This window comes from Coffea arabica, chromosome 6e (genome assembly GCF_036785885.1).
Source record: "Coffea arabica cultivar ET-39 chromosome 6e, Coffea Arabica ET-39 HiFi, whole genome shotgun sequence".
Taxonomy (NCBI): Eukaryota; Viridiplantae; Streptophyta; class Magnoliopsida; order Gentianales; family Rubiaceae; genus Coffea; species Coffea arabica.
In genome coordinates, this window is record NC_092321.1 from 9,593,449 (window position 1) to 9,618,120 (window position 24,672).

Genomic DNA, 24,672 nt, shown 5'->3' on the forward strand with positions numbered 1-24,672 from the left:
TGTTGATTTTTTTTTTATTTTGCGTCTCTTCTCTTTTTTATTTGACATTAGTTTTCTTTTTTTCAAATCTTTATTTATAAGCAAATAAAAAAATTTCTCCAATAAAAATTTTAGGATGACTGTTGTCTAATTTACAAAATTAAAGAAGCTATGTACATTTTTTTTATAAATCAATTTCATCTATTTTCCAAATTAAGATATGTTTTATTCTCTTTCCTTATAATTAGACAATTCAAAGTCAATTACCCATTTTTATAGTCACACACTAGGGGAAAAAGCCCGCACAACGCGCGGGAGTTTAGTGCTTATAATTAGAGATGGTTAATAATTATTATTTGGTATTTTGTAGTATAAGAATTGAAGTATGATAATTTTATTATGTAATATTAAACAGAAAAATCATTAGTCAAAATATATAATATGCAATGAAACATAATTATAAGATACGATCAACCACTTTGCATCTAACCTAATAGAATAAAAAACCTACTTATATCCGCTCATGCACTTTAGGAATATTAAAATCTGTTGTTTAGTTTGAATTTAATCTTGATATGAGGGCAATCTACCACATTATCTTGTCATACAAGTGAGATTTGGACAATTACATACTTAAAAAAATCATTGCTGGTGGAATTTCGGTTCTTGCAAGCCAAATTCTTGATTTTATATTGATTTCAAGGATATATCATCACGAAACCTCCACATTGACCAATCAATCAATTATGATTTATTGTATGATTTAGAGCATATAGAAAAGAATCTCCTTCTCAATAAGGGTTACAATCACGAAACATCAGTTTTTGAGCTAATTGCAAAGATATGCAACACCTAACACGCTAATTTAGAGAAATAATAACCTCAAAAAGTTACTAAAGCATCTTAATCCACTCAATTCAAGAAAACAATTAAAAGTAATGAAATACATACTTTAGATTTGCAGCCAAATAGTTTTAAGTAGATAGTTAAACATATTGGCAAATCAAATGAAGTGAAAATTTGCCTAGATGGAATCATCAATAAAATAGTAAACGATTTGAAAATTACCATAACTAATAGTTAAAACAACAAAAGAAGTAGCTACAATCTATAAATGGAAAATTTTATGATGATAAACTTATTTTAAATCACAAATAACAATTAACAAATGTGATCTCCTCCCTATTAAGCTTGTCTAACATGGATAATTGAATTAAAATACTAAAAACTTATTGCAGATACAACTTGCAAGATTACAGATTTCTTCAACCAAAAAGTAGATTGGCTAAAGAAAACACACCTATTGAGAAACAAATAGGTTGCATGATTGTGATGGAACAAAACTATAAGTAAATGAAATGAATTTGAATAGATGGGGGTTGCCATGGTAATCGTCAAGAAACCAAACTTCTCTACTAATTGACATTAATTATGTAATCGTCAAGAAACTATTTGTGTTTGGATTGCATTTTCCGTGATTTTTCATGAAAAAATTACTGTAGCGATTTGATGTATGTGAGGGAAAAAGGTAATAGGGGAATGTAATCACGAAAAACGACGTAATTTTTCGACGGAAACCAGCAATCCAAACAAGGCCGTTTGCAAATAACCATTATTCAGATAACTAGAATTCCAATAAGTATTTTTTAGTTCACTCCGAAACAAATGATTGTTGTCAATCTCAAAAATTTGATTTTCAATATCAAAATATATGGAAAAATTGTCTCCATTACTATTCTTAACTAAAAAAGTGTCATCGGAGATGAAATTCCGAATGTCTTTAACGACGAATAAATGATCAACCTTATTGTTACTAGAATCGTCACGACCCCCCCAACTCTGAATGTTTTTAGTCCTATCTTTTATATCGGGCTCATCACCTTCACTGGCATTTTCAACAGAACCAAGACTTTCCGTTGATTTATTTAGCTCACACCGGCATTCAAACTCCTTCGAAAGGCTTTAGAAAATTAAAAGACTTGAATATTAATACAATTAAATGATTAGAAGGGCTTTTATGTAATTTCACTAAAACACAAGTTAAATTTAATTGTACCCAATGTTGGATCGGGTATCGAACACTGTCACATGTCAAACTTACCCCTAACTTTGAATGTCTGAAAGGATATCTAAATAATTATAACAAAACCAAATTAACTACAATGACTCATATTCAATGCTTTAATTGCACTTCAAACACTCTCGCATTCCCAAAACAGCCCCACCCTTGCAGTTGAAATCCAAAGATCATCTTTACCCTAAACTCATTCTTATATAATATAAGGATAAAGATTCACATACCAATTATTGGAATTTTTTTTTTTGGTTGTTTTTACTCTAATGAATTTTTGCTTTTTAGGATCTTTTCTTTGGCTTTTTTAAAAAAATATTCAATTGTAAGTGTCTTCCCTAATACACACACACAAATTTCATGCGAAACTTTACCACTATCAATTAAAGTGGTCAAAATCAAATCACAAGTCTAAATTCAATGTTTAAAAGGAGTAGAAAGTTTGAAAATAAAAACTTTACATAATACTAGAAGGATATTTTTATCTTTTAAGGCGTTAAGTAACAAAATATAAAGAATAGAGGTTGAAGTGAAAATCAAGATATACTTTAGGGTGATAACTTGTGATTTACCCTTTAAATAACTACACAGCACTTCCCGATATGGAACCAGCCAACCCATAAAGTTTACCCCATAAAATAATCCAAGAATATTAGCACAAAAATTCAATTTTCAATACCTAAAGAACCAAACGGCAGGCATTTCCACTGCATCATCTCACTTTAATCTAGGGGTACAGATTCTTGATAGAATGCTTGACATTCTTACGAAAGCGACATGAAAAAAGAAGAAGAAGAAGAAGCAGAAGAAGATTAGATCCAGAGTTAAGCATTTAACAAACTGAACCATGGTTAAATAAATGACAAAGGAATCTCCTTATCATGAGCCATGACATAGGGTTTCGACTGGCAGGTGCATGGTATGTGTCAAACGGACTCAAACTGGTGAAGTATTCTTAGTATACTCTACACGGTACTCTTATGTCCATCATGTAAAATAAGCTAAAACTTGAATGTAACAAAGCCAAGGATGAATTGCCAAGTCCCGGTGCTTTTTGCTGCGCTTTTCACCGGGTAGTCGGAACATGGAGCGGAGTTCCATTCTGCATGAAGCCTCCCGACGACATCGAACCAGCGATTTGACCAGAAAGGCTGATGTAGCTGTCGGCATGCTGCTGGAAAATGATATCATCAGGAGTGTATCCCATGGCAGAAGAGCTGGTACTAGTTGAAGCATAATGCCTGCTGTCGTTGGACCTTTCAGCTTCCATCTCCAGCGCATCGGTCTCTTGACAAGAATGGATGGATGCGGAAAAGGAGCCAGTGGAGAGAGTTGACTCGGATTGCTGCTGCTGTTTCTTTGTGCTGAGGAACCTTCCACCAGAACCTCTAACCCTATTCATTGCATGCTGATGACGGGACTCGTGAAGATATGGCTGTATTTAATTGATTTAGAAAGCATTACCTCACGTGCACAATGATGTTTACATACGAAGTTAAACTATTAAACTTTAGTAGTGAGTTTATTGACAAAAGCGAGACCCAAAGAACAAGGACAAGTTCTCATCGTTCTTTGTAGAATAAAAAGTCCTTCAAATCATCCGATAAATTAAATAGGGCAAGCTATGAAACAACGTTCCAAGTGGGCAGCTCAAAAACCTCCCACAAAAGTCACAAACTAGGGGGAGGGGGGAGGATTCTATCATTTTCATCAGTTTCTTCTCTAATCTTTATGCTAACACAGCGCGTATCTTTGATGAAGACGCAAATCGTTTTACATATTTTCTTCCGTCACCATGCTTAATATGCTTAGTACAGTTTATTGAATCACAGAATAAGCAAATAACTAAAGAAACATACTAATACTGACTAGGATGGAAGAAAAGCAGACATTGCACTCACTTTTCTACCTTTCACCATCTTGTTTTGAGCCTCAAGCTTGGCACGCACCTGTCTCCGTCTGAGTATACCATGATACTGTTTTGCATTCACATATATTGGACCATCTTGGGCAAGATCAGGAGGCAGTGGGACGCGAGCAGGTGCTATCCCCATCATTTGCGGCTGAATCTAATGAAATTCCACAAGCAATGGCATTATAAAGATCATGAAGGTCATATACTAAAATGAAGGACTTGCCTCTTCACTTAATACTTTAAAAATTCAGATACATGAAGCCTAAAGTTCCATTTTGGAAAGTCAAAAATTAAGAAATAGACTCCTATTTTATAGATTCTCTGAACTGTAGTTCATGCTCAGAAATACACGAAGAAAAGCACACTGCATTCATCCTTATCTGTGTAGTTTTAACATTAAATCATCGAATTGCAGGTTATATTTGATTCTGCAAATCTATGAAAACATTGAATGGTGTACTTACCATGGCTTGAGGCCCATAAGCCGAATATAAGCTGCTGAAGTAGGAATCCGAGTAAATACATGGAATTTGTGCCTAAAATAAGAGACGAATTCATCAGGTGAAAAGTAAAAGTTGTTAATTGTTGGCCACTAAGATGACTCTGAAGTGACTGCAGCAACTTACAGCTGATTGGGGGAATTCAATTTGCGAAGGATTGGCTGAAGATTCCAAATTACTCGGAAAGAAAGCAGGTTTTGGTTGTTCTTCTACATGCTTCCCAAAGCTTTCATTTTGCGCTGGATCAATTTGAATAGCTTTAATTAGCCAAGGAGGACCTTCTAGAACAAATTAGGACAAGATATCATCCACTATGATGTTTGCTTTTCTAGTATGACCATACATGATAACAGTTCACCCAAAATAACAGCAATTGCATGTTATAACCAAATAGAAAAACAGAAAATGTAGAAGATGTAGATGAAATTTAATGTCCTGGGTCAGTTAAATCATAAAGTTAGCGTTCTGTGTTGCAGGGACAGTTCCACCTCATACTGAGCTTGACATCTATACAGATCTATCAGAGTAGATGTGGCTCATCCGAAGTTATTAACAATTGCAGCATAATCAATCGAGGAGTATTATATATCATCAAAGGTCTAAGATTTATATTACTTCCAAAATTTCACAAAAGTTGTAGCACCAGTAGTAGATATAGCAGCAGAATTTATACTTGGTAACAAATAAGTAATTTTCTGTTTTCCATTTCCCTAGAGGATAAGTAGCAAACAGCAGAAGTTTCAAATGTAAAAAGGCAACTATTCAAGAGAATCAGGACGCTAATGCACCATTACCAGATTCTGATGAAATACATTGATCTTGAGAATTTGACTTTCCCATAGTAGTCGCTCCACGTTGAGACTGGCTGCTTGACTCCATTGAGTGAGAGCTTTGGTCTTCTTCTATCTGTTGGCCTAGATGCTTTGCCTCCTCAAAGCATAGAGATGGAGTTTCTACTCTCAAACTGAGATTTTTAGATGATGTCTGAGACAACTGTTGTTCCTGTAAATTCCACCATGGTGAACTGACAAAATGGAGCATTGAACAAGTAGAATCTTGTCCTAAAACTTTACTGTGAATGTTCTCAACTCGTATAGCCATTTACTCATTGAAGCATTCTAAACTCTGCAGAACCCAAAATGCCCAAAATCAATTGAGACTGAGAGTTTCTACTTGACTTCATCTGCCCAAGGAAAACACGAGAGATGATGAAAAAGTTGTTCCAAACATCTCCAATTAATATGAAATGAGTATGATCAATGTGCCCAGTATGTCCAATAAACAACTAACAGATTATTAAATCAATCATCAGCAGCTTGGGTATGTTTGGAAGGTTAAAGAAGAAATAAACCAGGAAACGAAATAAAAATGTAACAGATTACACAGATGCAACACTTTCAGGGGGTTGGTGAGCTTTCTGGATACAAAGTTAGTATCCAACTATCCGAAACACGGATCTAACTAATCACCTCCTCCTCGTATGCTGAACTTTACATGGTATAATAAATGAGGACATTCCAGGACCATCATCAGTCAAAAATACGATGACATTTTACAACATTTATTTGCTTCTGATCCTGGAGCCCATGTCAAGACCAACACTCGTAACCGGGCAAAATCAACTTTCTTACATGCAAATCCTCTATCCCCTAAACTTATGTCAAACAGAGAAGTTTGGCTTCATTCTTTGGAACAAAAAATTATTGAAATGTATTGTCTACTGAAACGTAAATGAATATAGAAGTCAATAAAAGAAAAATTGTCCCCCAAGAATGCTTAAACGCATCAACTCAGCAAAAAAAAAATTTTTTATGAGAATAAACGGAAGAAACACTTTGGCATGCCTCAAAGAAAAACAAAGCAAAAAAGAAAGGGGGAAATGGAAGAGCCATATCCCAGAAAAAGGAAGGCGATATTCTCTTCTTAGCCATATCTGCCTCTCAATCACCACCAGTACCAGAGACCACCATTCTGTTAACAGACTATGCAGTAGAGAATTATTGGTCAAGATTAGATCAACAACCAAATAGTTGTATGATGAAAAGTTAATAAGAAATTACCCTTTGCTGAATCCACAGTTTTTAAAAGACTGATCCGGCAAAACCCAGAAAATATAAAAGAAAAAGTACACAAACTCCAGTGAAACAAATAATTCTATCCAGTAACAGAACCACAAGCAATGCCCTCCCCAGTTCCCTCAAACTACATGCATCCCAAAAGCATCTGTCAGTAAAGCCCATCTCCCTTCCCCGCCACCCCTTTCCAGCAACCCACCAAAAAAAAAAATATAATAATAAAAATAAATAAAAAGAGAAAGAGGGAGGCATCCAAGACATGCAAGCGAAATAAACACAACATAATGACAATACGTACAGCAAGCAATTAAATAATTAATAATAAGAAAATATGAGGCAATAATAAAAGTTGCAGAACCTAATTATGATAAGAAAGTAAAGAAAAATTTTCAGATGTGTTTATTAAATGTATATATACCCATGCATTATGCATATAGATGAGAGAAAAGGAAAGGAAGGAAAGACGGATGGATACCTTCGGGATCTGCTATAACTAGAAGAAGCAAGAAACACAGTTGCTGGGATCAAATTGGGTATGTTCCCTTTCCTCACTTCAAAGTTCAAACTCTCTCTTCCTATTTATCTCTCTCGCGTCTTGAAGAATCTTGTTGTATATTCTACCCCCCCCTGGGGCCAAGAAATAAAAATATTTACAGTAATTCTTACGCTAGAAAGCAATGAAAAAAAAAAAAAGAAAAAAAAAGAAGAAGAACCCAAAAAGCTACTAGTATTAATTTAACTAGCTAGTAGCACAATAAAGACACACCCCAGCTACCAGCACCATTCATGATGATAGGATAGGATCGGGTCATAGTAGTAGTAGTATTTTAGCAACTGTTACTGCTACTTTACTCACCATGCAGGATCGGATCATGGTAGTAATAACTAATAAGTTGATATATATCCAAAGCCAAAGGCATCCCCAATTCCCCAACCCCTTTTCGGGGTATTTTGTATTTTAGCGCTTAACGTCTTCTTCATTACTTCCTCTTCTTCTTCATCTTCTTCCAAGGTGGGCCCCACCAAATTCTGTCCCCATTATGGACCTCAATAGATAGTTGCCATCATAACACCTCTCAGGCTCAGCTTGCTACCCCCACCATCCATCCGTCCATCTCCCTTTATTTTATTGTTTTTTTTTCTAGGCAATCAGAGGAAAATTTTTTAAAAAAAGTCCATGTGAGTTGATCGTCACCGTGGCCAGGCATGTTCTGAATCATATGTTACTTAGAAAATAATTTATTACTACAAATTATGTATCAACGCATGCATTTCCTATATACAATGGACAACCAATTTGGAACACAGAGCAAACTTGGCAACCATCCTCAAGACTTCAGCTACCAGTACAGTACAAAGGGCAAAGACTGAAGAGGTCACAATTTTAAGCAAGCATACTTTACAATTTTGCATTGCAGAGTACCGCCAGTGATCTACTTACTGCTTCTGCTTCCTCCGACTACGTGTAGCACTTTCCAGCTGCCCCCCGTTTTTGTAAACTTCACGCGCTTCAGCGTCTGTTGATTTCTTCTGATGGCTTAAATTGTAGGGCTTTTGTTCGTGATTTTACACGCGGTCGCGGATGAGAACGGGCCTTTTAATCCTGACCTCCACCCTATGTCAAAAAGAAAAAAAAAATTATTTGGGGGCAAATAGAAGTGGTACAGTTACCCAGCTCCATGTTACAAAAATTTCCAAGAACTCCTAAAAGATTTTAGGCAAAGTGCTACTACAACTTGTGCCTCGACTTGTACGCAGAGATGTCGAAATTGATGATTTGGATGGGTTAAAATGGGTGGTGGGTATAAGTGAATCAACTCATTTATATATATTTAATTAGATTGGTATAAATGGGTAAGTCAAAAAATGAATTGGATAATTTAATTATCCATTTATTTTAACTTTTTGTAAATTCATTTAAATTTATTTTTACAAATTAAGTTATCAATTTATACCACTCTTTGCACCGCATCATTAGTTTTAAATGTTTACTTATACTGTTTAATAAGCGTACTCACCAATTTTTTTTCATCCATACTCTATGTCGCAAAATTACATACTATTTAATAAGTGAACAATAAGAATATAAAAATTTGAACTAAGTCTTATAAAACTTAACATAAAAGCTTAATTCAAAAATTTTGAACCCTTAACATTTTTTTTCGTGTAAATTTAAAATTTTATTTTGAAAATGTAGGAAAAAATACTAAAACTGTCATAAATTGGTAATGCTGAAAAATGAGTAAGTTAACAAACTAAAAAAAAATAAAATGATAAGATAAAACCAACTAATAATAATGAAACAAAAGTAGTTAACATCATGATAAAATGAAGAGTCTGAAAAAAAATGGGTGGGGGAAGAGAAGAAGTTTGGGGGAAGACAATTCTAAATGAGTTAATTAGATTTGATAGGTTATCCAATACCCGTATGCAAAAATTTAAAATATCCATATCCATCTATTTATGGACGGGTATAGGTAAATTTAGTTAAATGGATTTGGTTGCCACCTATACTTATACGTTATCATTGAATATTATTTCATTTAGTAGGCGCCATATCACATTGGTTAAGAGTTAAGACATTGAAGATTAATTTTGTGTCAAATGAGGTAATTAAGGCATATGGTATTTTATATATATATATATATATATATATATATATATATATATATGCAAATTTTATTACTAGAATTGTCCAGAACAAGTTGATTTATATCATTGTACTAATGTCAGATTAAACATGCACTTGGCTTGATAAGCACATGGTAAGATACAAGTGAAATAAATGGAGGCAAAAAAATTTTAAAGGTTAATAGATGCGAGAAAAGTTGCCTCTACCTATTCTGTGGCCGCCAGTTAATTTTGTTCATAATCATATGTTTCTTTCACGTAATCTTTGCAAAAGAATACTAACAAGTTGACAGTATAAACACTTCAAAAACTGCAGTAGTATTTCTCTTTAACTTGATGTAAAAGTTAAAAACGAACAAGTATCTTGGTGCTACAAAAAAGAACAAGTTGATGCAAAAGTCAGTCATGGTGCTACAAATATTGCACATCAGGGCTGAGGTAATTTCTCGTTGAAGTATCTTGGCTATTATGTTAGGAATGGGAATCAATCAACTTGTATGCGCCATTTTAACTATATAGTTTCCTAGAGAAAGGGTGATTTTTAGCTCAAGACCACAACATTCCGTTAACTTTCTGCTCAAAAAGTAACTTTTCAAGGGGGTAAAGGGAAAATTAATGTACATTTAATCTGAACAATTGCCTTTAAATTACCCCAACCCCCCCCCCCCCCCCCCCCCCCCCCCCCCCAACAATGTTATGAATATGAGACCGTATCATCATTCGTTATCAATGAAAACATGTGAAGTTGATAGGTATTGATGACTTCCAAGACTCTCAAATGGAAATCCGGGCTAGAGAGAGGACTTTAAAGAAGTTTGGACAAGTGCACAGTTTAGTCAACAAAGCACTTAATAGAAGCCCCCTCCTGAGCAGCTGGTTTGATCACGACTAGGGATGGCAACGAGGCGGGGTCGGGGCGGGGTTGGCCCCGTTGCCTCTTAGTACCCCTATCCCCCGTTTCCTGCTCCCCCCGCCCTGCCTCGCCCCGCTTCCCCCGCGGGGGTACCCGCGAGATTAATAAAATTTTATTATAATTAAATTTTAATAAATAATCAAGTACTAAAATATCAACACATCATCAAATTATTATTCATTGTAATTTTACAATTGAAACTCATAAAAACAATCAAACAGAAGTTATTTGAATACAATCCAATATGATGAAATAAATATAACTAAAATAGTCAAGTTTTCACTTTTAGTACAAATGCAATCACTAATTCTTTATTGTGTTTGTGCTTTTTTTTTGAGAAAAAAGTGTTATTCTATTAAGTGTAATTAGAAATTTAGTATAAATGTATTAGTAAATTTAGTATAACTAATTAATAAATTCTATTAGTAGACATGCAGAATTATTCATATAATTGATAATATCAATTATATTACATAAACTAATATACATTATATAATACATCTAACTAATAATATTATTATCATAAGTTTATAACTAATTAACTTACATATTATATATATTTATATATATATATATATTTTTTGTTTTGCGGGTGGCAGGGCGGGGGATGGGGCGGGGGTATACTCCCCCGCCCCCTGCCCCGTTTCTAAGCGGGGGGAAATAATTCCCCCCCGCCCCCGCCCCGAGAGCCCCCGCGGGCACCCGCCCCCATTGCCATCCCTAATCACGACAGTTCCTTGGGTGTTCGGGGGAAGGGGCCTCTCCTCCCGGATCGGAGTGGGATTAGTTGGGTCCCGTAAGGATTTGACCCGGACACCCACTCTGTTGACAAAAAAAAAAAAAGAAAAAAAAAAGGCACTTAATAGAAAATTTTCCTACATTTAATCTGGCTGCTTAGACTAGGGGTGCTACGAGTCATCTTCCCATGGTTTAATTAGCCTTTGATAGCTTCATTTAATTAAAGCTTTGAAAGGCACTTTCTCCGACTGATATTTTGGGTTGACATTCTTTTTTTTCTTTTAATAAAAAAAAAAATGGGTTGACATTCTTTTCTTCAAACAATGAATTTGTAGACGTCAGATTGATTTCTCGATTATAAACTCTCTGTTTTTTCCCCACGACCATAGGATCTCAACACTACGACCATATACTTGAATACTATGGTCATAGTCTTTTCTTGAAGTAAATGTAGAAAGAGTGATCAATTGAAAAAACAAACATACAAAAATTACACAAACCACCTATTAATTTGTTCAAGGAGAATTAAAAAAAAAAAAGAGGCAAGAATTGACACAAAATGATAAAAGCATTATTTTTATTGATTCCTCAGACACCATATTGGAATTCATATTTCATTTCAATGGCCTCGCTGCTCATCATGCACATCAGCAAAGAACTTGGAAGGACTCGAGGATGTTGGTGTCAGAATTGGGATTCATTTAAGGATATCATCAGCAATGATATTAATTAAATCCGGAATTAGGACAGGTATGATTGAATTAGATATAGTGTGATGTGGTGGTTGAATTTTCATCCCTAACTTGATCGACGCTTATTGTCGCATTTATGTTTATTTATGTATTGAGTTTATACATATACACACACATATATATATATATATATATAAGAATAAAATCTATGTGTACAACAAAATTTTATAAGAGTAGACCATATTATGTAAAAAGCACAACAACAATTTGGGTACAAATTTTTCACTTTTCCTCCCATGTGATTCAATGTGCTAAGTGGCGACAAAAAAAAAAAGGTACCCTTAGAGAGAGAGAGAGAGAAAAAAAAAAAAAAAGGACTCACAGTTTGGGGATGAAGAGGGCAGGAGGAGGAGGAGGAGGAGGACTTGGAAGGTTAAAAAAAAAAAAAAAGAATCTAAGATGGGAAAAAAACAAAATGCAGAAAGGTCCCACTATGTTATAATAGGGCACCACAAGGGCGAAAGGGAATGTAAGCGGACAACATTTGATATCCGGTTTGATATAGCAGTTCAGTAATTCGAAGGTGGGTGGGATTTTTTTTTTTCTTTTGGTGAATCATAAAAATACGGTACAACGTTATCCCAAACATGTTTCCTTTCGCCTGTTTGTCTTTTTATACTCCCTCCGTCCCGTTTTGTTAGTCTTGTTTTCCTTTTTCGTCTGTCCTAAATTGTAGTCCACTTTTCCATTAATAAATGTAGTAATCTTTCAAATTGTCTAAAATACCCTTATTAAATATTTTGTTATTAATACATTGTTATTAAATGCTAACCCACTACATTGAATATATTGAGCTTTTCCAATACATAGATAAATGAAAAGTCTATCTTTGTTATTTTGGCACTATTGGCGGTAATTGATACAATCAGGGTGCACTATTGGCGGTAACTGATATTTATTGGCACCATTAGTTGTAACTGATTAATTGGCACTCTTCGTGATTAGCATAAGGGTATTTTAGGAAATTGTTTCCAACCAAATTAATTACACTTTCTTAATTTGTGTGAAAAAAAAACCAAGACTAACAAAACGAGACGGAGGGAGTAATAAAAAAAGAAGCCAGGAGACGAGGCATCAATCGGCATCGTCGGACTTTTGCATTCCTAAATGAAAAAGACATTTTTATGGTTGGGCTTGGGACCTGGAGTGTGGGTGGCATGTACAATTGTGATTGGTGATCCAAAAGATGATATTATTGTCGTTCTCATACAGGAAACTTATATAATTGTTAGGTTTTCAATAGGTTTTGCTGTGGGGAAAAGAATATATGAACTTACTGTGGAAAGATTTAAAAGGCGTGCGTGCCTTTCACTTCAATACGTTCAGGTAAAAAGTTGCAGCAAGATGAGCCTCAGCCTCAGGCCAAATATTTTGCATATCCAACCTTGAGTTTGAATAGATATATAACTTGAATGGCCACTCCAGATTGACTTGTCAAAATTATAAGGCCTTTGAACTCGTACTTGAACTTACTTGAGATAATAGAGCAAGTTTGAGTTCGAACTTGGTCTTGAATAATGTTGTTTTTTTTCTTATTAATAAAAAGATAAAAACATGTCTAAAGTAAGTTGGAGCTATTTCACACCAATTACAAAAAAAAAGAAAAAAGAAAAAGGTGCCAATTCCGCTGTGCAAACAAAAATTCTAAGCAACTTATTTGGGAGGACATGAAAGGACCCAGAAAATGGTGTAATGTTTAGCAATTTCCCTCTGCAAAGCTTTTGAAGAGAATAATAATACTAGTAGATTGCTTTCGAACAAATGGAAAAAGTATCATTCGATGTGGAAGGGGGGAAAAAGAATGAATAAAGGACTCCATAAAGATTTGTTTTACATTTTTGGTTTTGGGTCCCAAAATTTTGTTTGATCGACAGGCAACGAGAATTGACTGAATCGAATTGTTGGAGGACGGCCAACACAGCAGATGTAAATAATGACAGCTGAGGGGAAGGGGTTAGATGATTGACCCGTCGTCACGCGTCAATCATTTGCTTTCAAGACTGTGATGTTCCATCTGCTACGTCTTCTTGTAAATGTAATTAGCAGCAGCAGCGTTTTAGTCAGGTTCGAGACGTTGCGGTCACAGGGCACAGGAAGACGATCCGGCTGCATGAACTAGTAAATAATAGTAATAGTAGCAGTAATTCAATTCTGTGAGAAGCACGAATTTAATTTGGGTTGTGTGCGGCACAGGCCATCGCCTTGACTTCCCGGCCTTGCCTAGTTACTGTTTGTTGACACCTGACAGAAAATACGTGCGTACGTAGCTAAGAGCTGACCTATTTGGGTTGGGTTAAGGGATCTTAAAGGTAATTGAGGGTTCTTGATTTTCGTGATCAGGCGAGGTGATCTCCGCGAGTTCCTTGTCACCTCGATTCGTTGCCTCTTTCTCAAGAACGAGTCCCAGTCTCTTTCGAGATGATCCCATCCTATCTTGACCTCCTATTTGACATGTGACGTACCATTGAGCAAGCTGACTTGTGCATGATGAAATGACGCGACAGTGAAAAAATGGTTAGTGCTATGTCCCTTCTATCAAGTCTAAACCTGACAATGTCAGCCTAAGATCCATGAAAGTTGGAGTCTATCATTCTTCCCACCATATTATTTCCTGTAAATACTCTTTCATTCGTAGGAAAGGTACCGACTCTCACTCTCACTTATATAAGATACTTAAGACCCTTGTTTTTAATTTGCAATTGAGTATCCGAACTGACTTGATCATCGAAGTGGGACCGGAGGACAAAGCCTTGTGCTCTTTGTGCAGATTTAATAGGTGAATCCCTTCTGTTCGGTTCAGTAATCCAGAATTCACCTCTTCGGTAATCAAAGGTTGACCTTAGAATGTTTTTGCTTTCATTGCTAAGACTAGAGTATCCTCAAAGATAATCCGACCGATGTGAAAGATCTCACACGTGCTTTCCCTATATTTATATTTCCCTAAGACTAGAGTGTCCTCAAGGTTTACCACGTAATCTTACGAGATTTTGTTACACAGGATACCGACACGCGCGGGTGACACGAGCTCAGCCACAACATCTTGACAACGTAAATGACATTTATTATTATTAATTTTAGTGCTCCTCTTCTCCGAAAAGAGATGATAACATCGAAACTTGAATCCACGCCAACAGGAGACATATTATTGCTTGCACTGCACTGCCATCACTTTCTACTTACTTTCAACCAAAACATTTGGAGCAAGGGGAATCAAATCAGCGTTCCGCAAAGACCAGATAGATAATCAGGACTTCGACAGGATCAGGAAAATAGTGCACCATTCAATTCTAACATCTTAACAACAAATGCTATGAAAAGTTATGAAAAAATCAAAATGATGGTTACGACTACCAAAATTTGTAACAGAAGACGCTCTAACTTTTGCAGAGATTAGTTAATTACGCAAGAACAATAACCCCCCCAAAAAAAAAGGTCAAAATTTCTGGGGCCATGGATATAGGCCGCTGTTATGCAAACCAGAATCCATGTTTCCCATTCATTATGCTAGTGTACAAATATACGCTACAGATTAGCCTGCACAACTTCATTTTGAGAGAACAGCATCCAGCTTCCGATGACAGATGGATTATATTTCCTCTTCAACCTAATTGTAATGCTCCTGTACAGGCACAACTGCCCCTTTAGTGACTCAGCCTCCGCACTGGAACCTGCATCAACAACAACCAATAATTAGTGAGTGTCTCATCCATCACAATTCACAAAGACAAGAAGAAGAAAGGGAGATAACTATAGCTGACAATGAAGAAAATCAAATGGAAACAACAAAATGAGCAGCGAAACAGAAAGTACATTTTACAAGAAAATGCATCCCTACCAACCACTATTAGAGTTCAATGGTTGAGATGAGATGATATAACAAAACAACAGTGCAGCAATTACTTTCAAGCTTTAAACATTTCAGATTCCCTAAAACATATGATCCAATTTGCCATAAAACCAGACGACCTAGCTGGTCATATGAAAAGACTAATACATTAAATTTTTGTTCTTCGTTTTTCTTCCTGCAACCTCACATACCAATGACAGTGAAACCACATCAAGTACTTTAGCTTGAGTTTCTCAAGACTCGAGTATTCAACATATTTCACTCTCGAGGAAGTTGTTCTATCTATTCCAGGGTAGAAGAGCCGCTGCTGTTGGCGGCATAGAAACCAATACTACCCAACTTAAGCGATGCACAGTCGAAATACACACAATTCAAATTGTTCAAAGAAAGCAGACTAACATGCGTAAAAACTTACACTCTAAAATCTAGAGTTTTAAATTAATCCTCTCAGACCATTTGAAAATATCAGAGTACACTCTATCTCCGCCAAGGTCTTGACCAGTAGCACCAGCTGCTACCCTGAGAATATCTTCAATCAGTGCAAAATTTCCCATTATATCAACATGAGCACCACTTTGTGTACCCCTTCCCTCTAGAAGATTAGCTGGAGGCGCATGATTATACTCCCTTATGTAGGTACGGATGCCAGAAGGATTAAACCGAGTCTTTCCGCGCCAACCTTTTGCAGACATGAAACCTGCGCTAAGTGTAGGAACTGTTTCATCTCCATCAACAGAAAATACTCCCCCTTTTAAACAAGTACCTTCATATCCAGCTTCAGCTGAGGTATCGATCCGGAAAGGGGTAAAGCACTCAGGGGTAGGACTAAACTCGTAAACATATGCTCTTTCTGTGGGGATGCCAACTCCATACATTGACAAAATTTCCATGTCTGGGGCATTTGGTAATCTGCAAAAGCAACATAGAAAGAACTTTGTGCTGTCAAAAAGGCTTCCTCTTGATCATGCAATTTGTGCAGAGATGATAAAGGAACATTTCCATTCTCATTTATAATGCCAACTCCCAACAGATGAACAATTGGATGCTTGGAAAAAATAACACAAAGTAATTTTAGAAACTCATTGTAAATATATGCATAAAAAGGTGTATTTATGTGGTGAGAAAGAAGCACTTCTCACTCAAAATTTAATCAGAAGAAGGGAAGATTATTGATAAACTTAGGTTTAAACTCCAAGAAAGAACCTCACTTTGTTTCCAAAGGATTTGACCAATATTTGTAGTGTTCATATTTTTCATCATCCAGATCATCAGCGATTCCATATGAAAAATGTGCACCACCTCGTTTCATCATCTTTGGTGCCACAAAGTGAAGTAAATCCAAAACTGATCCTGCTGTGTAAACCTTAAAATCTGCAACAGCTTTGACACCCTCAACACCCATATCATGGTATTCATTCCATACATCGTGACACGTTGTATTTGCAAGGTGATTGCCCTTCATAGCACCCTAAAGGTCAATAAGAAAGAAGGTAAGCTGAAAAAAAAAAGCATGCATTTTGTAGACAGAAATGACATGACAGAAAATCAGAAAAAGATTCTGTTAATTAATTGAATGAGCCAGAATTCAATCTTCTGCAACATCATGCATCAGCCACAAATTGTAGCACAGTGGCATGTCCCTCTCTTCCACTTTGCATTTGCATCAACAACATTTAGATTCTAATAAGAAATAATGATACTGATTATTGCTGCAACTCGATTCATATTCAATATTCTAGGTATTATGCATCGCATACAAGAAAATATAACTGCCACCTTAAAGTCCTGTATCTGAATCCTAATTACTCATCATTCGCACAATAAATTGTACTCAGAAGTTTCAGAAGGCTGCATAATAGGAGCATTCATCACATGAATTTCCAAGCATGCATTTGGTAGAAATCAAAGAGACAGTTGAATAAAATTTTTAAAAGAAAGGAGGGGAACAAGGGAACGAGCTGGTTGATTTTGATCCAAGTTTTTACACTGTTCACGATGGCCACCTGATAACTACAAGATACCTAACACTTAAATCTAAATATGACAGAGCAGTCAATTAGATTGGCACACACCACAATGAAGTTGTCAAAAACCTTGGAAAGGTTGCACAATTGACTAATAGGTGATGTTGTTTCCATCACTACTTGTCAAGAAAAAATCAATCTTTCCAAAGAAAACTTGCAAAAAAAGAACATAACCCATATGCTAACCAATTTCCAGGGAACAAAAACGAGCATAGATATAAAATGGTTCTATTACATATGGATCAACCACATAATGAAGACAAAATTGTTTTTTAGGGGACATAATAATTCGATAAATAAAAGTTGGCACCACTACCAATCTACTTAAAAGAATGAGCCACTTGTACAGGATTTTGGAAAGATTACTGGTGGGAGGTTCAGACGGGTATGTTTCCAATTTCATTAAATGGCCTATATATCATAAAGAAAAACAAGGTCAAATATTACCCTAAAATCAACTCTTTCAAGCTTTGATGAATGTAACTCAGCTACACCCTTCCCAAATGAAATCATTATTCCGTAATGAACCTGAGTTGCATTACCCAGATTCCCAAACCCATTTTGGCCTCCTGCTTCACTATTGTTGTTCTTCTGTTTCTTTGGGCTACACTCATACCCTTCTTCTGGAGACCAGTCAAGGCCACCCCAAATAGTGTCCCCACCCTTTGGAATCATTGACATGGTTGAATCCCAGGTACGAGTCATTCGCATGACATGTTGCAAAGTTTGAAGACCAAATACATCCATATCCAGAAAACCTGGTGCCATACCCCTATATGAAGATAAAATCTGCTTAGTAAAAGATACAAGGTACAGCTATAGAGAATAATTTTGATTGCCAGAATAAATTCCTAGTAGCTTTGGATTATCAACTAACATGGCAGAGTTCTACATTACATGATAAGAAAGAAAGTTAACAAGCTTATGTTGACAAAAAACAAAATTTACGCTTTCAACTCTATTTTACTTAGTGCATAGTTTTCAAGGTATTGCACCAAAGGACAGTGAAAACAAGAACTTGACACAGAAGCACTATATGAAGGTAAATATTGCGGAAGGGAGGGAGGGAGGGAGGGGGAAAGAGAGAGGGAGAGGGAGAGGGAGAGGGAGAGAGAGAGATCAAGGTATGAGGGACCTAGAACCAACTTATCATAAGTTATGAGAAAAACCTGGCCACGGCTATATCTCTGGCTTCTGCAGAAAGTAACCCAGCAACTGATTTTGGGACACCCAGAAATGGTCCACCAATATTCATTACAGCCTTGATATGCTCAGCACACCAGTCTGAGCCACCTCCGCCACCCATGGGAGCTGGAGCCTCAACCCATTTCATAAAATGCAGGAAGTACAAAACACCCATTGAATGAGGAATTACCACCACCTTTTTTCCACCACTTGTAGCTACCATCAGTTCTATGTTACTCTTTATAGTGCTCAAAGTTTGGTCTCTAACCTGATCATTTGTAAAGCATTCATCTAAATTGTTAAGAGTAAGATCAGAAAAAAGGCAAGGTTAGGCAAACTTCTAAGGCAGAAGAGACCATTTCTACATCCATCAACATCCTCAGAAAATCATCAAAGATGCAATAGGAGAAAATTTTCTCCAGTGTTTCTCATGCATGGCTGGAGTTCAAAAGTATTTCATCCAATAAGACACTTCCTATCGTCTCTGAGAAATTATTAAGGTTAAGAGCTGTCAAATTCCAATTTTCAGCCTAATGTATTCAGTGCACAAAACTCATAACAAATGAAAGCAGTCAAGTATGTCATGTGAGAGAGGGGAAAAGATCTATGAAGTGAATTCTTATGAAAATTCAACACCTCAGTATTCTGGAACGATATCCTCCAATCATAAGCAGCCATGTACATGTTTTTCTCTTCATATCCGATGCGCGCCAAATTAGCTATCAAAACAGCCCATACAAAATAACCTGGTGCAAAGTAATCAGCTGCCACAAGTCCAGATACAGGTCTGATCCTTATACCAGGAGGATCCAAACCAGTTTCATTATCCAGTGACATGTGCTCAGCCCAACACAAAGGTCTGCACGAAGAGCAGATAAACTCAAGGAACCAAGACAAAGAACTTAGATTACAAAGAAAAATAACTAAAGAGACATTGAGAGAACAAAAGGAACACCATTCGACCAGAAAGGAAGATATTCACAAAGGCATCTACAGTAACCTATTAAATTGGATTTCCCACATGATGGGAGAGCATGAAAGGTAGTGCTCCAGCATTTTACTATGAAACTATGAGTTAAAAATCTACCATGCAGGGAAAAGATATTGTCTCTTGACTAAACCATAAAACTTTTTCCACAAACTTTAATTGATCATTTTGGATGTACAATCACAGAAATATGCAATAAATGAGCAGAATTGTGTGGTTAAATGTACTTACTACAAAATCCTGCTTGCATGTATCCACTTCCAGCTTTAAAATGCAACACAATCTAAGAGAAACCACTGTATCTAGCCAGTGATGCTCTCAAGAATGTCTTATAATTTTGTTAGTCCTTTTTCTATGCGGTATTCTTTAGCAAGACACTGCCTTTTGCTTTTGATCGAGGTAATAAGTACACTATAATCTACCTAAAGGGGCAAAAGTTAGCAAGACAAAGCTACAGTCTGAGCATAAATAACCAATTGAACCTAAATTACACTACTACTACAACTTCTTCCGAGCTTAATCTGTTGCAATAAACAATATTAACATATTGGTAAATCACCAAAAACTGGTATCCCCTAGCATTGCGTTATAAGATACTGTGATCCAATTACATCAATCATGTGCTGGTATACAACTTCTTTTCTAAATCTTGTTCACCTGAGATCTTTTTTTTTTTTTTCTTGTCCTATATTTCAGATCCTTAAATTTTCATTTAACTTCCAATACTTCTTAAGAGCCACAGGAGCAACATTTCAGCAATCTTTGCCACTAAATGGTGTAAGGATACAAATTTATGCAATTTAAGACTTCTGTACCTTAAAAGTAATAGTCACCTTGCCCCAGTAACCACTAACTGGTGTCGTCATCCTCTGTCTTAATGATCAGATATGTCCCTGAATCAGCTAAACAAATGATCCACAGGTAAAGATGACATCTCATATTAATCTTTCGTATTTGAGCCCATTTTTCCCCTATCAGAATTTACCATATCAAAACTTCCTATTACGTCAAGCTTTGGTACAAACTAATTAACAAATCAAAACTACATAGAATTTAGACTACCCACATGAAGCAAAACTTGAGTTTTCATTGAAAATTTCTCTTTCCTTTCTGAGAAATCTACAATATGAAGTTATTACAACATAGCCTACCATCACTTGAAATCGTCTAATTTTGCACAAGATCTCCAAGTTTATGAGTTATACCTAATTACAAATTCAGTGAAAAGTAACTAGATTGCCCTGTCGCCTATAATAAAATAAAATTTATCAAAAAAAAAAAAACTAGATTCCCCTGTCTAGAGAACACCTAGTCCCCATGATTAGTTCAATGAAAGTACGCGGTCTTCACAAAGAAACGGACAAAGTAATTCAATGAAAACAAGTGACAAAGGAGAAGAAATGAGAGAGAGAGAGAGAGAGAGAGAGAGGAGAAGAAGAAGAAGAAGAAGAAGAGATCTACAAGCAAGTTCTTTTGCAGTTTGGAGTATAAAACTTGAGCTTTCAAGTTCCCAGTAACCTCAGCATACCATTTCTCATAAGGAGGGGGAAAAAAAAGGAATAATCCCTCAGCATGTCAACTGATAACACATGTTGCACTCCATCAATTCTATGATTCATTCAGTACCGTCCACTTTTTCTTCACACCAAAATTAATTAAAGCAGCTCTTAACAATTTCAACAATTACAGTTGCCCAATTAAACACGAAAATCAGGTTCCTGGATTAATCTAACAACCCCCAGTTCAACATCAAAATAATACAAAACAGAAAACACCCAATATACACTGGGAAGCAACGCTACCTTTTATAGATTTCGCCAAATGTACCACCCCAGAGCCTCTTTCTAAACAACCCTTCAGCACACTGATGCCCTTCCCACAACTCTAGCCCTCCAGTCACTATCCCGGGCACAAAAACTACCGGATGCTTCGCCTTCAACCCTTCCTTCGCCAGTTTCACTCCCGGCGGGTCTGGCAACGGCCCTGTGATTGCCTCCGTCACGTACTGCGGGAAAGACGCCGGCATTGCATTGTAAGAGAACAACAAAAACCACCATATCGAGCATATATAACCTACAAACCAACAACAACTATCCAAACAATTCCACGATCTCCCCCTCGACTTCGTACTCGATTTCCAATTCAAATTCTTGGAATTCTCATTCTCGTTCTCATTTACATTTAACTTTCCATTTTCAGCTTCAAAGTTTTTCTTTTGATCCTTATTTTCGCCGGATTCTGATTGCAGCGGTGATGAAGTCAGCGGCTTTTTGGGTTCCGAACCCGCCTTTCTACGCCTAATCATCGATGCATGTGCCTATATACGTATACAATTGCTGCAACTAAACCTAGTCTATACATACATGTTTTTGTATGTATACACCAAAAGAATGATTAGTTCATTAAATGCCTGACCATCACGTTAGATAAATCTAAAACCCCAACTCCAATGATTGGGTCCATGCTCCACAGTTATGTATATGGCAAGTTCTTAATTCCTAATAACCAAATATGATTATTAAGAATAATCAAAATTGGAGTCAACCCAAAACCGCACTTTTAATCAGCAGTAGGGAAGAAGAAGAAGATCTTTCCGGTGAAAGATCGGAAAATGAAGATTTTTCGGGATCGAATAAGGAAGAAGAAGAAGAAGGGAGAAAGAAATTCGAGGGAAATGGAGGGATGCGTGTGGGGTCCAGTGGATGACGTGGAGAAATGGGGGTACCGTTGAACGGGTGGAAAATGACGGGGGTGGTTGGAGATCGTCAGATCGGACGGTGGGGAACTGAAGTGTGACGGCGCGATGAATGGCAGAGGGGGGGGAGGGCCTTAACTTTTGGTGGAAATGGGGCTTTTCTGGGAGTTTGGCAAGAGTTGAGGAGTGATGTGTAATTAGCGTAGAATCATTGCATGTCGAGCCAAAAAGGAGTGTGACGTAGATCCTCTGCAAGTCTGGTCCTCTGAATCGCCGTCTGAACTAAGAATAGAAAGTTCAAACAAACAACAGCCAAAAAGGCCAAAAATACAATTGAGATTTGTTTTGGTGGGCGCTAAAATGAGGAGAAATTTCTTTTGCTTTTGGTTTTCTTTCTTTCTTTTTCCAGAACAACCTTCAGACTTTTTCTGGGTTTTGTATTCGGAACCATCTAGAGGTGCAAGGAAGGTACACTGTGATCAGCTCATGGTGGTCATTTAAAATGGAGGAGCATCATCTGTACCAACCAAACCGTACAACAAACAATTATTTATCTAAAACGCATGATCCAACCAACTTCCTCCGCAGAAGTTGGCCACTGTATGAATTATGGGACGAAAGATCAGGGGTTTAAATCTTAATTCCCGTCAATGTGTCGTTACATACGTGACTTCTTTTAAATTCATAGAGGTACGTGATGTACTCATCTAATTCGATGATGATTCAGGGTGTGTTTGAGTTGCCATTTTTCAAAGAAAAATTGTTACATTTTTCGTGAATGCATTTTCAATCACCTTTTATTTCATATATATCAAATTGTTACTGTAATTTTTTTTACAAAAAATTCAAAAAAATACAATACAAACGAGGCCTCAGTCTCCATTCCCGTCGATAGAATCGACTCAGTAAAGATTGAAGTAACAAATCTTTTGATCCTTCTGACTGAGTGTTCGTAACACAAACTTTAGATGTTCATATTTTGAAAAACACATAACATTAATTAAGAAAAATATATCAATGCAGGGTATAACAATAATTGTCAGTGTACGAAATCACGCAATAGGTTAGACTTTTTACATCATCAACACACACTACTGTATTCTCGGGAAATGGGGCTTGACGGCCATGATTTGGCTAAAAAATTTTGTGCGGCTCAAATCATATCTTGTAACTCGATTTTCACGCCATATATGGGACCCATAAAAATTTGTTCTAAAGTTACGTCGTGCAAAGAAAGTTATACCGTGTGTAATTAAAGTTACGCACAATAAAAAATGCACACAACCGATAAAAACGGTTGTGCCCCTTATCCGTATTCTCGCGACGAGCACTTATTTTATAATAATAAAAAAAACCCTTTAATAAATTACCACAGCGATTACAAACAGAGCTGTGTAGGTCATGTCAATCTCTGTTGGACATAATAGGAAACGGAGATGTGTGGGTGTCAATTTCTGATGGATTGCTTATGTAAGGTGGAGGGGCCCAGCTGAGGCCATTCCAATATTTTTCCCAAAGACCCTATGAGGCTATGACATGTTTCTACTACTGTCCGTCGAGTTAACGAAACAAATTTGGTTCTACTGTCCAGTTGGTTTAAAGTAATGACAACGACCCTATGACATGTTTCTACTGTCCATTTAAGGAAACAGGGCTTCCCTTCCCAGCATCCATAATGCTAATTGCTGACAGAATCTGACTGCTGCAGACTTCGCACTTGGCCATCTATGCATGCGACAAAAAAGTCCTTGTGCAAGATCCTCTTAATTTTAAAGCTACTATTTCCATGGGCTTGACAAAAATGCGTTCAAGCCAATTTAGCCCAATAGTTTCTCCATATTCACAAGTAATCCTTCTTTTTTTTTTTTTGAGTAATAAGTAATAACGTCTTTTTTTTTTTTTGTTGCACCGTAGTCCTTTAGTTATCAAACCATTGAAGAGTAATAAGTAGAGGTGGGAGTGGGACCAATCAATTTGCCTTCAGATAGTACGTAGGGACAAATGGACCAATTTTACACCATAAGTTGCCGCCCAGATTGAGTTGCTCGAAGAAAAAAATTGGATCTCGCAAGGGCAAAGGAGAAGAGGAAGAGCCCAAGCCCACTTAAGCAAAAAGATTAGACAGGAAAAATAATATATATATTAAAAAAAGGTCTTTTTACCAAAGGGAGCCATTTTAAGATGCGGCTCGTCCATTTGGATTAAAGGCTCAAAAAGACAAAAAAATATCGCCACCACTATGTTCATGAGTTAACCCGTGAAAGTGATGTTGCATGAAATACAAAAAGCAAAGTCCCCCCCCCCCCCCACCCCCAAACACAAAACCACTTAAAAGAAGAATCTAACTTTGAAAGTATAA

The 24,672-nt window shown here is 36.6% G+C and overlaps 2 protein-coding genes across 10 annotated transcripts; both read right to left on the bottom strand.

Annotated features, from left to right (window-relative positions):
* Positions 1-2,702: 2,702 nt before the first annotated feature.
* Positions 2,703-8,270, bottom strand: LOC113695412 (nuclear transcription factor Y subunit A-3). 6 transcript variants are annotated; one of them, XM_072055062.1, is made up of 7 exons: positions 7,982-8,269; positions 7,016-7,167; positions 5,260-5,648; positions 4,592-4,746; positions 4,430-4,501; positions 3,952-4,119; positions 2,703-3,485 (listed from the first exon to the last, which is right to left on the bottom strand). In XM_072055062.1, the coding sequence occupies exons 3-7, from the start codon at positions 5,564-5,566 to the stop codon at positions 3,117-3,119; spliced, it is 1,071 nt and encodes a 356-aa protein (XP_071911163.1). In that variant the 5' UTR covers positions 5,567-5,648; positions 7,016-7,167; positions 7,982-8,269; the 3' UTR covers positions 2,703-3,116. The 6 variants fall into 6 exon arrangements, with proteins under 6 accessions (XP_071911163.1, XP_071911164.1, XP_071911165.1 ...); XM_072055063.1 differs by having other exon boundaries at positions 7,939-8,269; XM_072055064.1 differs by lacking the exon at positions 7,016-7,167 and having other exon boundaries at positions 7,982-8,270.
* Positions 8,271-14,789: 6,519 nt separating this feature from the next.
* LOC140003953 (phospholipid:diacylglycerol acyltransferase 1-like) lies at positions 14,790-22,587 on the bottom strand. Of its 4 annotated transcripts, none has more exons than XM_072055068.1 (8): positions 21,421-21,560; positions 20,434-20,520; positions 19,267-19,489; positions 18,615-18,898; positions 17,893-18,217; positions 16,630-16,889; positions 15,837-16,330; positions 14,790-15,242 (listed from the first exon to the last, which is right to left on the bottom strand). In XM_072055068.1, exons 3-7 carry the CDS (start codon positions 19,465-19,467, stop codon positions 15,847-15,849), a joined length of 1,554 nt encoding a protein of 517 aa, XP_071911169.1. In that variant the 5' UTR covers positions 19,468-19,489; positions 20,434-20,520; positions 21,421-21,560; the 3' UTR covers positions 14,790-15,242; positions 15,837-15,846. The 4 variants fall into 4 exon arrangements, with proteins under 4 accessions (XP_071911169.1, XP_071911171.1, XP_071911168.1 ...); XM_072055070.1 differs by having other exon boundaries at positions 20,434-20,511; positions 21,421-21,558; XM_072055067.1 differs by having other exon boundaries at positions 20,434-20,589; positions 21,421-21,558.
* Between the last annotated feature and the right edge of the window lie 2,085 nt (positions 22,588-24,672).

Bases quoted from the DNA above. Each gene is read 5' to 3' on its own strand.
- LOC113695412 (XM_072055064.1), bottom strand. From the start codon at position 5,566: ATGGCTATACGAGTTGAGAACATTCACAGTAAAGTTTTAGGACAAGAT. The intron at 4,502-4,591 runs GTAAGTTGCTGC...CTCTTATTTTAG, and splicing joins TTGAATTCCCCCAATCAGCT to GCACAAATTCCATGTATTTA. The intron at 3,486-3,951 runs GTGAGTGCAATG...AATTAAATACAG, and splicing joins AGATGGTGAAAGGTAGAAAA to CCATATCTTCACGAGTCCCG.
- LOC140003953 (XM_072055066.1), bottom strand. From the start codon at position 21,923: ATGATTAGGCGTAGAAAGGCGGGTTCGGAACCCAAAAAGCCGCTGACT. The intron at 19,490-21,420 runs GTAGCGTTGCTT...CTCTTCGTGCAG, and splicing joins TTTGGCGAAATCTATAAAAG to ACCTTTGTGTTGGGCTGAGC. The intron at 16,890-17,892 runs GTAATATTTGAC...ATTGACCTTTAG, and splicing joins TTGAAAGAGTTGATTTTAGG to GGTGCTATGAAGGGCAATCA.